This window comes from Pogona vitticeps, chromosome 6 (assembly GCF_051106095.1).
Source record: "Pogona vitticeps strain Pit_001003342236 chromosome 6, PviZW2.1, whole genome shotgun sequence".
In the NCBI taxonomy this organism is placed as follows: domain Eukaryota; kingdom Metazoa; phylum Chordata; class Lepidosauria; order Squamata; family Agamidae; genus Pogona; species Pogona vitticeps.
In genome coordinates this window covers 64,561,156-64,576,724 of record NC_135788.1, presented here as the reverse complement: position 1 = coordinate 64,576,724, position 15,569 = coordinate 64,561,156, and the positions used below count along the sequence as shown (strand labels likewise).

Genomic DNA, 15,569 nt, shown 5'->3' with positions numbered 1-15,569 from the left:
CCCTCACTGAACTACTGCAGAATTTGCATTAATAACATTTAATGCATAGAAGATTAATAGGGAGATTAAAATTTCCAGAAACTGGAACTGTGCCAATCAGTTCTGTACAAATTGTTCCATTAACTTGCTATTTGATTTAAACTTGCTTGGATAATTCCGTACATGTTCAATCTAAAAGCAAAAGTGCACAAAATTCCACAAATGTTCCCAAAGATTATCATTCTGGGTCCAAACACTATGCTTTCCAACAGTACAGGTTTATTCTGTGAGAGTGAGACTAAGCTAATGTACTGAAATGTTTTAAAGTGACCATATTGGAGAAAGTTCCCAACTGATTATCCAGTTGACAAGTATAGTGCTATGTAGCTATTTTCTAAATATGTAATGTTTCTATTAACTAAATTACAAATGTAGTCTTGTCAGCTGTGACTTTAATCTTTTAGAAGCAAACTTGTCACTGCTTCACACATGACTCTTAATCTGATTTTTTCATTTGTAGGGTGACAAATCTGTTGGAATTCCCCTGTGTCATCCTTAATCATTTAGAAAATCTTGACTGAAAATAAAAGCAGCTAAACTGGAGGAAAATATTTTGCAATCTTAAAAACTTGTCTTGATATTTCAGATTGAAGATGCTGGGTTGGAATAGATAATCTTGAATATGTAATTGCTCATTCACAAGTCAACAGTAATAACCTTTTCTTAATTCTATGTTTCAAAATTCAATGTTTGTCCTTGAGTGCTTCTACATGAGATCTCAGAATTCATTTTCTGGTTGTAATTCCTTGTAATACATTGGAGGCCACCCAAGTTTCTTAATTTGAGATAAATTTCCTTTAGGCAGTAAGTGTTGTCGTAGAACAGTAATGTTTTGGGTGCTCCAGACTAAAAAAGAGCTTAGGTTTTAGGGTTTTTACTGTATGTATGTAATCACACAACACAGTAGAACTTTGAAATTTATAGCACTATTATTGTATGCCGAAGTATTCTTGTCCAACAGGCAGACTGACTAGTTAAGCACGGAGGAAGGTTGATACATACAAACAGTAGGCATAAGAACATAAGAAGAGCCCTGCTGGATCAGGCCAAGGGCCCATCTCGTCCAGCTTCCTGTATCTCACAGTGGCCCCACCAGATGCCCCTGTGAGCACATGAGACAACTAGATATCTAGACCAGTGGTTCTCAAACTTGGGTGGTCCCCAAATGTTTTTGGACTGCAACTCCCAGAAATCCTGGCCAGCATAACAAGTGGTGAAGGTGTCTGGGAATTGCAGTCCAAGAACATCTGGGAACACGAATTTGAGAACCACTTGTCTAGACCACCCCACTAATGGAATGGGATCCCTGTTCAAATAGATAAATACATTTTCATCCCCTCTTTCCTCCTATTTGCCCTCTTCTTTCTGCAGTTAGGTTTTAGTCTCGCCTGGCACCAGCAAAACCCACTGCAGCATGAAGTGACTTTTCAAGACTGGGTTGAAGAGTGGGGAGTGTTAACCCATCCCAACAGTTTTCTCACATTATGACTGTTCCTAATAAAATTTCTATTGGCACTGATGAAGTGTTTTCTAAAGCCTAAAATAAGGGCAGTTGGAGATGGTGATAGAGTAACCAATCTTTTTCACTCTGATCTCTAACTACATGCCTTTAAGGGTATTATCCAGAACTTAACTCTCTTTCCAAGCTAATACTGAAATCCCATCTTGAAAAGATCATAACATAGAGATGGACACATGATGCCTCCTGATATGCTTTTCCCAAGAGATGTTTTACACAGGGAATTTTAGGGGGGAAGCTGCCTGGCTATGTTCAGGCCTATATTGTTGGGTCTATGTGGTGTTAATTCTCCATACCTTATATTAAAAGTTAAATTATCTGCTTGGTAACCACTTTCATTATTTCTAAATACCCTGCTACAATATTTTTGGATGCACAGAAATGTCACATCTGCTCTCTCTGTGTGTTAGTTTCCCAAAGAGATTTGGGAGATACACCTTTAGAAGCAACTGATAGATGTCTAGGACAAATACTAAGATCTTCTCATAAAAAGACATTGTATATTGACAAACTCACTTGTTCAGCTGTCCATTTCAGTGGCCCTTCAACATCTTAAAAATCTTAAAGGTAAGTGAAGCAGAAAGTACACTGCAGAATGTATAGGAAATTATGTCCATTCAAGGTAAGTGTTCAAGGGTTCGATAAACAGATGGATGTGGGCAGTCCTAATTACAGCACCTCACCGGAATGTTTTTTATTTTTTGAGGGCATACTAGAATTAATTCTAAAATCCTTAGCTTTATGCATACAGATTCAGTCATGATATGTAAATAACTCAATCATTTCACAATTGTTTTCTAATGGTTTGGAAAATGCTAATAACTTTTGATCTTAGAACAAGTTCAGAACAAGAATTTATCTGGACTTCATTCACTCTCATATGCTATATGAGAAAGAAAATTAGCCTTGCTGTGTAATAAGACCCTTCCCCCACTGGGCTAAGATTTTGTCTGCTCAAAACCTCTTATTGCATGTATCAGATAATGCACTAAGTGTTGTCTTGCATGAACTACCAATTGTAGTGCTACTATGTTGTCTTTTTATGCTTGCTTTATGTGTGCTTAGAGGGAAAGCACGAGATTTGTTGAGACATTTTGTGCACCACATGGGATGCATGACATAAAAAACTGGTGTAGGACATGACCGAAGCTTGCAGGGGTAAAAGAAAAATAGAAATTACAAATTTTTCTTGACCAAACTCTGCCAATGAGATTTTTTCACACCCCAACTATATTTTTAGGTTAATACCACCAATTGAACCAAGATCCAATAATAGACAAGTGTTTTGGATGTTCTGTATAGCCACTCTTCAAACAATGCCTGAAGGTGAAAGAATTCCCCTGGAACTTTATTTTGCTGTTATACCCAGAATTCCTGTTTTCCTTGTTTCATGGGTTTGGATTTACTGGAAATATGTTTTATTTCTGCCTTCTACTACAAAATCTCCCCAAGATGGTTCACAAAGATAGAATGTCTAAACAATAGGGAAAAAACATGGTTGAAATCCTGTTGCAGTTATGCAAACAGCATAACTTTTAGAGGTAAACTGCCACAAATTAAGAAATCTCTGTAGAGATTGATTGCTGCACAATCAGTCATGCAACTTCACATGCAACAGATATAATGGAAATTTCTTAACAATTTGCCTCTAAAAGTCAGTCCTAATCTTCCTCCAGGAAGTGATGTGTATAAAGTGTTGCATATAAGGGCCACTCACTTAGCAGTATTTAATAACCAATTGTCAAAATTTTCTGTAAAACACACTGCCAAAAAGGAAACAATGTATATTCTAGTGGCAGACTGTCTTTAAAGAGTGTTCACACTGCATGTGAAACACAATGAAATTATATTCAAAGAACAAGGAATCAAACTGAAACTCTTTAATTAGACACAAGCTGCTAAAGCAGGTTTACATTATTTCTCTTATACTGACATAAAATTTGCAAGAAAATTTTAGCCAGCACATTCCAGCTCTATGCAGTAATCTGACTGGGATCTCAACAATATTGGGACTGCCGAAAATCACAGCAGTAAACATTTTTGTGCTGCCGCAACCTGTGTACCAGAATTCATCAATAGTTTCTGCCAAGCACTCTAGTCCTGTCCTTTTACAGATGCAACTTTTTGTGCTGTTCGCAAAACAGATGGAAGCCATCTCATCCTGGCATCTTTCTAGAAGTTCTGTTAAGTCAGGCGTCTTATGCATTTTAACTGGGTGTTTCCCCTTGTATACACACAAATCTAAAAACATTACAAGAAAAAACATGCAACTTGCATGTGTTATGTTTTACTGCAATGAGAAAATTGGCCACCTCATAGAAATCAGCATGTAGTTTCTCTTTACCTAATTTCAGTTTGAGAGCAGCTGTTTTAATTGGGAGGTCCAAACGGTAAGAGTGGAATATGACTTGATTTCTCTGCTCTTAAGTGTACAGTGCTCTGCGCCACTGAGTTTTAATACCTTACCCAAAAGACTATAGGTCCTCCAGAAAATATTTAACTCCATATTCTTATGAAGAGCAGTAATCCACCTTTGAAATGCAGGGTGAAAAAAGCTGTTTGTCATGAGTGCTGAAAGTAATATTCAAATTAAACAAGGGTGTATAAAAACTTTTATATTCTAAAAGTATTTGCAGAAAACATGAATTCATAGCATTACTTAATGACTTAATAAAAAGTAGCTAATTATATACAAATACTACAAAATACTTTATTTCAAAGCTATTGTCTATTTATGTTAAAACAAAATAATAGAAGTTTCTCAAGAAGTTTACAATAGCAATGAACACCACAGAATATGGAATGAATGAGATAAAAATAATAGTCAAAACCAATTTGTTGGTGACTTATGAATATTTTGTTCTTCATAGTTTAATGACCCCTTCCATAAAAACACAAGCATTAGGGTATCACACGATTCCTTTCTTCCCACATAAAATGCATGATGCAATAAAAATGGGTGGATAAAATGTGGGAAATCCAAATAAAAGCACACCCAAGTCCTTCATTGCTTAAATAGGAAGTCTCTGTATGTTTTTCTCATATGTGTTATTTCATTTGTAGAAAAATTAACTGAAATACCTCCCCTTTTTACCGGTGTATGTTGTTTGTTCACTGCTGAACTGCTGATTAACATCTGTAACAGATACTGGCTCTAGGCCTGCCCATGGGTCCTCAAGCATTGAAGGTTTGTAATAGTTTTCCACATCATCATTAGACACTCTTTTCTCTCTGCCATGCGGTGTACCAAATGGAGTAGATGTCCTGGGTGATCCCTTTAAAAAAAGTCATGAGGCAAAAGAAAAGCAAATACTCTAATTAAAATGTAAGCTTTCACCTTGTGTTCAAGATCAACTAGATCCCTTAAATTTGCGTGCTTTCCCTCCTTAGTTTTGGAATAGTTCAATCTGGTTCAGCAAATCCAGCCTCTGGATTACAGCAACTATCAATTCCTGCAAGCCTGGTGGGGCTGCAAGCCTTCAGAGGTCCTGGCAAGTCTATGTAGCTCAAAGCTTCTGGAGAAAAGCAGGGAAACTGGACTTACAACTGTCAAAATGAAAAAGGGATGTTACAACCTGACCTAATTGGTATTTTTAAAACTCTTAATACAGTGGTGCTTCGCTTAACGGGCGCCTCATTTAACGATGAATCCGCATAGCGACAAATTTTTTGCGATTGTTTTTTGTGATCGCATTGCAATGGTTTAGATAGGAAAATATCGCTTTGTGATGATCGGTACAGTTTCGCATACCGATCACCGCATAGCGATGATTTTCCAACAGCTGATCGGCGGTTGCAAAATGGCCACCAGGTAAATAAAATGGCCACCCGCTGTGTTTTTGCTCGGATTCCTCACTTACCGGGCAGCGAAAATGGCCGCCGTATGGAGGATTTTCGCTTAAAGGTGAGTTTTCTGCCCACAGGAACGCATTAAACAGGTTTTAATGCATTCCTATGGACTTTTTATTTCCGCATAGTGACGAAATCGCTTTGCAATGATTTTTGCTGCATGGATTATCGTCGCTATGCGGGGCACCACTGTACAATAAATGAATAGAAGCAGTTTGGCATAGGTCCACAGTACGTTAGCCTATGGAAGTCTGTAAATACTTGCATCATTTAAATTCCAAAATTAATCAGCAGGTAAAGTATACAAATGTTCATCTAGTGTTAATATTAAGATATATAGTGCTTATGAATACCATAGAGCCTCCTCATTCAAGGGAATGGTATCCATGACTTACTGCAGCTCTACATACAACATACATGTGGGTGGACTTTGTGGCCTTTGTCCTACCTTCTTGTATGTTGAATAGAGGGTTTACTGCTATCTGCAGTTTCAGGCATTCACGGTAGATACAGTGGACCCTTGACTTACAGACAGCTTGACTTACAGACTTTTTGAGTTACGTACAGACTTCTCTGGCTACAAAATTTAGGTTTTACTTGCAGCCTGAGAATTGACTTACAGACCAGAAAAAAACCAAAATGGAACAAAAACGGCCTGTTACAGGATTAATCGGTTTTCAATGCACTGTAGGTGAATGGACACTTGACCTACAGACTTTTTGACTTGAGAACCGCCTTCCAATACGGATTAAGTTCTCAAGTCAAGACCCCACTGTAATGGAACAGATCCTCTGTGGATATGAGGGCCCTATTGTACACTCCTTTTTTGAAAGGGACAGCAAATCTTGAAAATTACTGTTACAGGCTGGCTGTAAGTACTGCTGCACATGCTGCTATCCAACATACTTGCAGAAACCACATATAACCCACTGGATTTCCACCAGGAGACAACAAAATACAGCCCTCCAGATACAGTTGGACAACAGCTCCTAGCATTTCCCACCAGTGGTTGCGCTAGTGAGAGAGAACAGAAACAGCAGTCCAACCATATCTGCCCAGCACAGATCTTCCAGAATACAATATTCAGTTAATCTGCACGGCCACCCATCATTCAAGAATTGCTCCTATTCTCCACTTTATGCCGAAGGGGGGGAGGGGAAGCTATCCGGTCCAACCTGTTTTAGAAATTACAGTGGTGCCTCTCAAGACGAATTTAATTCGTTCCACTGTTAATGTTGTCTTGCGAGAAATTCGGCTTGCGAAATGCGTTTTCCCATAGGAATGCATTTAAATCTAATTAAGGCATTCCTATGGGCAAAAAAAGTCAGAACAAAGTCAAATTGGGTTTACAAAGGGTTTATTAAGTGCTCTTTAAAGCCATACATATTGTGCAGATCATTTAAAAAATTTCAATCAAAAAACTTTAACTTTTTAAACATCATAAGAAAACATTTAAAACTCAGCAAACATGAGGCAGGAACAAAAAACGGAGAACATTCTTCTTGCGAAGCATGGCCATAGGAACATTTGTCTTGAGAGACATCAACCCCATGGCCAAAACCATTTGTCTTGTGAGTTCTCCCCCCCTGCAAGGCATTTGTCTTGCGAGGCACCATTGTACTTCATTCTGGATCCAATGCATTGGGTTTCACTAGGCCAGCAGTTCTCTTTTCAAGGCAAGCAATCCCATCCATATCTCCACCTACTCTTTCCTAATTTGTCAGAGTAAACTGAGGGTCAAGGTACTCAAGGGTCTCAATGCAGGCCGCAGATCGGCTGGGGGAATGAGCTCCATGCGTGGGGGGGGGGCACGTCATGCTCATGCGCATGCGTACAAGTGTGACATGGCCCTTGCATGTGCAGGGGGCACAACATGCCTCCCAGAGCGAGCGTGACATGCTCCCCGCGGGCACAACACGCTCCCCACAGGCACGACACGCCCATCGTGCATGCGTGCGGGGGGTGGCGGAGATCCATATCCGCAGCTCAGTTCCGTCAAGCCCACGGACTGGCACCGGGCCGCAGACTGGGGGTTTATGACCCCTGGTATAGCAGACAATCTCCCCAACGAAAGGATGTGTTTTTGTTCACAGAAATTCCAGTACCTTTATTTTTACCCCTTAAAATTGAAATAACCTAAACCAGCTATTCCCAACCTTGGGCCCCCAGGTGTTCTTGGACTACAGCTGTCATAAATCCTGGCCAGCACAGCTAGCAGTGAGCGCTTCTATGAGTGTTTAGTCCAAGAACATCTGGGTGCCCAAAGTTGGGAAGCACTAACTAAACCAAGCACATGCTACTGGGTAGCTAGCATGACAAATATTTATGGTACTGTAATATTTTAAAAACCCACAAAAATTTAACACAGGATACTTCTAAATGTTTTATTTGCTACATGCAAGTCAAATATGCTAAAACTGAACCTCAGACTAAGACGGTGGGAAATGTTCAACAAAATGTACATGAGTGGGCAAAATCCTATTGTGTAACTACGTGAGTGCAATCTGTGGTTGTACCTGTGATACAATACCACCAAGGTGGGAGTGCTATCCATGAAGCATTTCTGTCAATGCATTGTATAATTCCCTGTTGTCAGGCATAAAACCTGGCACATTTACGCCAGTGTAATTTTACTTTATGGTGGCATGGACAGGATTTTGCTCACTGAATAGAACCATATCTGGATTTCTTCATGCTCTCATGTTACCTACACAAGTCTGCACTCTTATTCCCGTAAGTGAACAGTAACTCCTACTCAGTTCTTTACAATAAACTGTGTGGCAGGCAACTGGAAACTGGTATCAGGGGTCAAGGGATGCTGTCAATATTATCATGTTGCTTTCCCCACTTGGATTCCTAAGGACTGAATAGGGCCTTCACCTGCCTGATAGCCTGTACTGCAGCTAAAACTGTGCTCACGACCTGGGGTTCAAATCCCAGGTAGCCGGCTCAAGGTTGACTCAGCCTTCCATCCTTCCGAGGTCGGTAAAATGAGTACCCAGCTTGCTGGGGGGGCAATGTGTAGCCTTTATAATTAAAATTGTAAACCGCCCGGAGAGTGCTTGTAGCGCTATGGGGCGGTATATAAGTCCAATAAATAAATAAATAAATAAAATAAATAATTTCAAAAGCTGATCAACTCTGGGGAACAGACTCTATATCTCCCCAGAAACTCATAAGATGAGCAGAAGGAGTGGCAGAAAGGAAAAGTAGGCAAAGGGGGCAAGTACCGATAGAAGGGTGTGTATGTGTGCTCTCTTGCCCAGAAATTATCTGGAAAAAATGTGGTCCTTGACACACAAAAAGCCCCTCTCCCCCATTACACAGCCATAACTTGAAAGTGTAGAGACAAGTGGGTAGAACTACTGTCCCACTGGTGCTTTCCATGTCTTCTGGGATCAGAGACCAAAACAGGGAGAGGAAAGATGAAATGCTATAGCAGGCCAATTTCTACAAGGCATGGGAATGGAAGAAAAGAGTAGAATCCCTCAAATGCAACAATGGATTGGCAAAGGATCCCTGCAATTTTATTTAATGTTCATGGATCTGCATAAGAATGAAAATACTAAATCTAACTGTAAGTAAAACAGACTTGATCCAATTAAATTTAAGGTATAAGATGTTAACACTAGTGCCTGAATATTTTCTTTACTATGATTATGTGTCTATTCAAATTGCAATAAAAACTAGATCCAAACACAGCTTCCTAATAAGCCATTCATATCAGTCCAAAATAAATGTATTGCTAAAAGTGCTATTCATAGCGTGTATAGGCTTAGAGTAGCCAGGTTCAATCTCTGGCACTTCAACATATGGTACAGAAAGACATCTGTGTAAGCCCTGGAGAGACTACAAAGCTGCCAGCAGACAATATAGAGCTACGTAGAAAAATACTGTAACCTTACTCTTGTTAAGGCAAATTCTACATAGCTGCATAAGAAAGCATACTATAGACTATAAATACAGTGGTGCCTCGCATTACGACGTTAATTCGTTCCAGCGAAATCGCTGTAGAATGAAAACGTCGTAATGCGAAATTTAAAAGCCCATAAAAACGCATTAAAACCCGATTAATGCGTTCCTGGGGGCTTGAAATTCACCATCTGGCGAAGATCCTCCATAGCGCGGCCATTTTCACTGCCTGTGCAGTGAGGAATCCGTCCCAGAAAAAAGCGGGGAGCCATGTTTTTTTACCCGGCGGCCATTTTGAAACCACCGATCAGCTGGCCGAAAATCATTGCTTTGCGAGAATCGGTTCCCGAAGCAGGGAACCGATCATCGCAAAGCGAAATTCCTCCATAGGAAACATTGTTTTGTGATTGCAAAAGCTTCAACGTAAAGCGATTTCGTCGTAAAAACGGAGCACTCATAATGTGAGGCACCACTGTACTTTACTACAGAGCATTAAACAGAGAGCTCATAATTTATCATTTATGCCAGCCATCTCAATGGCCGCCGTATAGCTCTCTGGAGGGCCCTGGCACATTTGAAGTTCACAGAATGAAAGCAATTATTCATACACAATCTTATAAGGTTTGTTAGGCAATGTATACAATCCAGATTAAGACTCTATTTCTTTCAAATTGTGTTTATAGCCACACACAAAAAAGTTGAGAACGGTCGGTTTATGCTTATTTTAATTTTCAGATTACAGATCGAATCACAATTTTTATTAATAAGAGGCTGGATGATGGGAAGGCAAAGCCATGAGGGCTTTTCTAAAATCAAAAGGAGTGGTATTAAATTTTTTGGAAACTTCGGGAGTAAGCTTTCCTTAAACAAGTCTAACGTGGTATTTTTAAGGAAGTAATAACTACCGTATTGTTCTGTGTATAAAATGAAACTGTTTCCTAAAATAGAGGAAAAATTGAGGGTCATTTTATACATGGAAGGAGGCAAAGGAGCACTCTCTCGGACGCCTCTTGCTGCTGCCTCCCCCGCCTGCCCGATCACCTCCAGTGGGACTGACGGCTCACTTCCAGCTCACAGTCCACCTTCTCCCCTCCGGTGGCCGAGGCAAAGCATTTCCACTGGAGGAGGTGATCTGGCGGGCAGCGGAGATGGAGGAGCAGTTGCTCATTAACTGCGCCTCCGCCTCCAGCAAGGGTCAAAATTAGGGGACCCTTTTATACATTGGGGGAGCCGTATATACTGAAAAATACGGTAAACAGGGCGGAAAGTTCACACAGTTTTATGTTTTAAAAACCATGTTTTCACACACGTTCTCCTCCCTACACCTCCATAAAAATGCGCATTAGCTGAAATTCAGTAGTAAGCCACAACTACAATGGACCAAAGAATCAGCGCGGGGGGGGGGTCATGGTCGAAAAAGAGGCACGAGGTCCCTTCAGGAGAGCTGGGGTCCGAGAAACGCGCTCTCAAGCCGCCCAGGTCTTCAGGGGAAGCCGGGCTGCCCGGGGGGGGGGGAATGGGAGTGGGGGGGAAGCGGCCCTGAGGAAACCAACCCTTGAAATACCGCACTTGCCGGGATAACCCCGGGGGGGGGGGTTGGAATCACCCCTCAAGTCGGAGGAGACTTGACGGCCGAGAATAAAGCATAAGGTCTCCGGGAGGCCTGTGGGGTCTCCTCGTGAGTTGTTCAAGAGATTAAACCGGCGCGGCTCCCTTCCCGCCCTTTCCCCTACCTGGCTAGACCTCGGGTAGCCCCCCGAGGGCGGCTGTTTGAACGGCTGCTGCTGCTGCTGGAAAGTTCCGCCGGGAGACCTGCCGCTGCCATAAGGGGCCGAGTATCTGGGGCTGGGCCTACGGGGCGTGTGGGCCGCCACAGGAGAGGGGCCCCCCACCCAGCCCCCGCTTTCCCCGCAGGGCTGGAAGTGAGGAGAGCGGCAGCGGTCGTCGAAGGGCCTCGAGCGCTGCCCGTAAGGCGGAGTGTGTCGGGGGCTGCGGCAGCCTTGCGGGGAGGCCGGCGGAGGGCCGCCGCCGCCAACGCCGCCGCCCGAGGGTGGGCTGCGGAATCCCCCGCCGCCAGAGTACGAGGGCGGCGTCGGGGGCCAGTAATTCTGCCGGTACATGAAGGCCCTGCCCCAATGGCGGAAGCACCCTCCGCCTCGACTACGCCACAAGCTCCCGGAAAAGCGCCGACCCGCCTTCCGTTGTTTGCGAACGGCCGCTCCGCTCCGACGTCCTATCACCTGCTCCCGCGTAGATCGATCCGCGTAGAAAGGAGTTCCGGGGGAGAGAGGCGGTGTTTTTTTTTTTTTTTTGCTCGGAATCTTAGCTGTTCTTTGGGTTTCTTCCTTCCTGTGGGGAGGTCTTTCTCGTTAAAAAATTTATCTGAAACTGAGTTGCCAAATTCCACCTTGTCTGCATTAATACAGTTTTTCGGACTAGAATATTCAAATCATTGATAATACAGTCAAGAGACTATGTCCATAGGACGTAGATCTGCGCAAAAATTGTACATACTAATGTGCACTTCTGTAGACATATGCACGAAACCTAAATGTATGCAAATATGTAAACAGTTACAGCATGACCCCCGTATCCGTAGGGGATCAGTTCCAAACCCCGGTCTGGATGGTGAAAAACAAATGCTAATTTAAAAGCGACCGCTGTAGGTAGCGTGGTCTTTGGCTCTCTCTAGTGGCCGGTTCTGGTAGCTTCATCTGTATTTCTAGGATTTTTCTTTTCATGTTTTCAGACTGAATAATTGAATCACTGGATACTGGTCCCATGGATGAAGGGGTCCTACTTTATTAGGAGTTACATCTTAGAGGTGGTGAAGGAACAAATTAATTAGCTATCAGGTTACTTTAAGGAAAACAATTTCATCAATTAATTTGTATTCTGCCTCAAGATATTCATGTCAGTAGCTGTTTTTTTTCATTATGGTTTTTGAATGGTTCAAGAAAAGCAGGAAAAACAAAAGTAGTTGTTTGATGTTTTGGCTTGTTTTCCATTTCTTTCTACCAATGTCACACATGCAACAGAATACAAGGGCAAAATCTGATGGTGCTAATTTGAAAGAAAGCAGTGGTGAATTATGGGTCATCTTTTAATTGCCCAAGTGCAAAAAAACTTTTTTTCCAGGGCTTCAGTGATATTGTCAGAGGTACATGAGACTTTATAATAAGTTGCATCAAATGAAGAAGGTTCTTCTTTCAAGTAAATATGCACAGGACTTGATTACAGCCTAATTTTAAAACTGTAGCTTTTTTTGCTTTCATTTAGAAACTGTATCCATATTCTGTGTGTTAGTTTGGCAGGATGTGAGCTGGCAAGAGACTGGCAACTTCTGTTTCTGCACTCTTCCACCTACCCACATGGGTAGCTCCTTGTGTCTTAAAACAAGGAGCTAGTCTTTTGTAAAGCTTGTGTCTTTTAGTTGCCTTTCCAACTGTTGACTGTTACAAGAGAAAGCATCATCTGTTGGATTTCTGCATTGCCACACAGAAATCCAAGGCAGAGTCTCATCTTTTCTTGTTACTAGTGGAATATTGGTAAATTTGAATCATTGTAGCCCCCATATGTGGGGGTGCCATTCCCAAGGTTGCTAAGCTGCATGGGTGTTCTAGTGAGGGAAAACTCTCCTAGTATCCTGTGGCTGCTTCTGATGGGAGGAGCTGCCACCATTCCTCCTCTTTCTCATTATCATAGAGAGCTTGGCATAGAGGCCTTTCCTTAGGCCAATCAGAGCACTTGATTAATTGCTTTTCCCCAGACCAACCCTAATAACATGATGTAATCATTGTCCTATCTGAACTCTGTCTACTATCTGTAATGCTGTCACTACCTGTGACCATGTAATGTTAATAAAAGGACAGTCTCCTGGGGGCAGAGAAGGAGAACGTCAGAGAGAGAGAGAGAACGGAAAAGACTTCTCATTCTGCTTCCTTGCTGAGTCGCCCACCAGGAGTACTGCTGGCAGACATCCATCTCTGTATGTGACTGACTTCTTTAATCTATTGCTAAGAGACTCTTTGCTATCCTATTATCCATTATCTGGTGATCACCACAAAGCCCATCAGCCTGCTCACTGCCTGAACCCAACACCTATAAGTATGCATGCTCCACAAGGACAGTCCGGAAATGCAAGCAGCTAGGTCAGTTCTTATCACCAAATGAGAAATGGGTCTTTTGTAAGGTCAGTGACCCTTAGCAGAAAACTTCCTCTGTTGCTGTTCCCAGACTCTGGAACTCCCTTCCCGAAAAGGAAGCCAGACTGGCTTCTGTTCAGGTGTTCTAGCCTGTTAGTCCCCTCATAACAGCTGGTGATAAGAGATTTTGGGAGAACTGACATATTGGAAGCAGGTTTCAAGAATCAAAGCTGAGGACTTTCTGAGTACTGTAGTAAGATATATAACACTGCTTTCACTTTACCTCCAAAAGTTACTGTAGTTGAGATAGAAAGGGATTTGCTAAGGAACAGTATAATGTTTCAAGCTATCCCTTTTGCAGTAAGTTTTGGGAGGTGGTGTGAACTTGAATGGGCAACTAAAAGACGCAAACTTTTCAAAAGACTTACCCCTTCATGGATTGCTGCCTTGTCATGGCAAAAGGGCTTGAGTAAGTCAGAGAAGCTATGGACTATGCCATGCAGGGACACCCAAGATGGACTTAAAGAACTTCTTAATGAGGGTGGAAGAGGAGAGTGCCAAAAATGGTCTGAAGCTCAATATTAAAAAAACTAAGATCATGGCCACTGGACCCATCACCTCCTGGCAAATTGAACGGGAAGATATGGAGGTAGTGACAGATTTTACTTTCTTGGGCTCCATAGTCACTGCAGACGGTGACAGCAGCCACGAAATTAAAAGATGCCTGCTTCTTGAGAGGAAAGCAATGAGAAACCTAGACAGCTTCTTAAAAAGCAGAGACATCACCTTGTTGGCAAAGGTCCACATAGTCAAAGCTATGGTTTTTCCAGTAGCGATCTATGGAAGTGAGAGCTGGACCCTAAAGAAAGCTGACCGCCAAAGAATTGATGCTTCTGAACTGTGGTGCTGGAGGAGACTCTTGAGAGTCCCCTGGGCTGCAAGGAGATCAAACCTATCCATTTTGAAAGAAATCGACCCTGAGTGCTCACTGGAAGGACAGATCCTGAAGCTGAAGCTCCAATACTTTGGCCATCTCTTGAGAAAATAAGACTCCCTGGAAAAGACCCTGATGTTGGGAAAGTGTGAGGGAAAGAGAGAAGAGGATGACAGAGGATGAGATGGTTGGACAGTGTCATTGAAGCTACCAACATGAATCTGAGCAAACTCTGGGAGGCAGTGGAAGACAGGAGGGCCTGGTGTGCTCTGGTCCATGGGGTCACGAAGAGTCAGACATGACTTAAGGACTAAACAACAAAACAAGCTCCTTGTTGTTTCAAATGGACTGAGCCAGCAATTTGCTTTCATGGACTCTCATTATTTGTGGTGGTTGGATACAGAAAGTGTCCTGATAAGCATCTCTGCCTTCCAAATTTACCACTACATCATTGTGGGTGAATCATCAAAACGCTTGGAGGTCTCCTGATCTACACGGATTGCAAGTGGTCAATACCGACTTTTTTTAAAAAAAGAATGCACCTCAAGGAGATGCAAACAGCCAGAAGAATGGAAACCCATAGCAGGAAATGCTAAACCAGATGATACCTTTAATTAAAAAAAACAACAACAACCCCAAAATAAAGCAAACAGCTAGCTTTTGAAGGTAATCCACTTTCCGCTGGTTCTGCACCAGGATTTTGTGGAATGTTCAGAAAAAGCCCAAATATGAGTCCCAAAAATTCATGGCAGACCATTGTGCCAGGTCTGCTACTGAAGGCGAGTTTAAATGCCAGCTGCACCCACAGCTTTTGGAGTGGTGGGTTTCCACCCCAGCTTGCGCTTGGCCCAATAATCCTTTCTTTGTAATTATTTTCTGAACCATAGCTGGGAACCACACGCAGGGGGTGGCGGGAGCGCAGCTTCAGTGTCGTCGCGATGGGGTAACGCCGTCCTTGCAGGTTTCTGTCGCTTTGAAGGCCTTCGTGGCATCCGGAGTCGACGATAAAGACCCCCCCCCCACGCGCCACCCCGGCCCTCAGAAAATGGTAACAAGAGGGGGACACCTCGCAACTTTCTCACTAGGCGGCGCCGGCGGCGCGTGCGCACTCTTGCCCGGCACCCCGAAGTCGGGGGCAGCAGTAGAAACAGAAAGGAGCCGAGCGCGCCTG

At 42.7% G+C, this 15,569-nt stretch overlaps 1 protein-coding gene across 1 annotated transcript; it reads right to left on the bottom strand.

The window, feature by feature from the left end:
* Positions 1-3,423: 3,423 nt before the first annotated feature.
* MPLKIP (M-phase specific PLK1 interacting protein) lies at positions 3,424-11,559 on the bottom strand. Its single transcript, XM_073003766.2, has 2 exons — positions 11,053-11,559; positions 3,424-4,833 (listed from the first exon to the last, which is right to left on the bottom strand). The coding sequence occupies exons 1-2, from the start codon at positions 11,437-11,439 to the stop codon at positions 4,627-4,629; spliced, it is 594 nt and encodes a 197-aa protein (XP_072859867.2). The 5' UTR covers positions 11,440-11,559; the 3' UTR covers positions 3,424-4,626.
* Between the last annotated feature and the right edge of the window lie 4,010 nt (positions 11,560-15,569).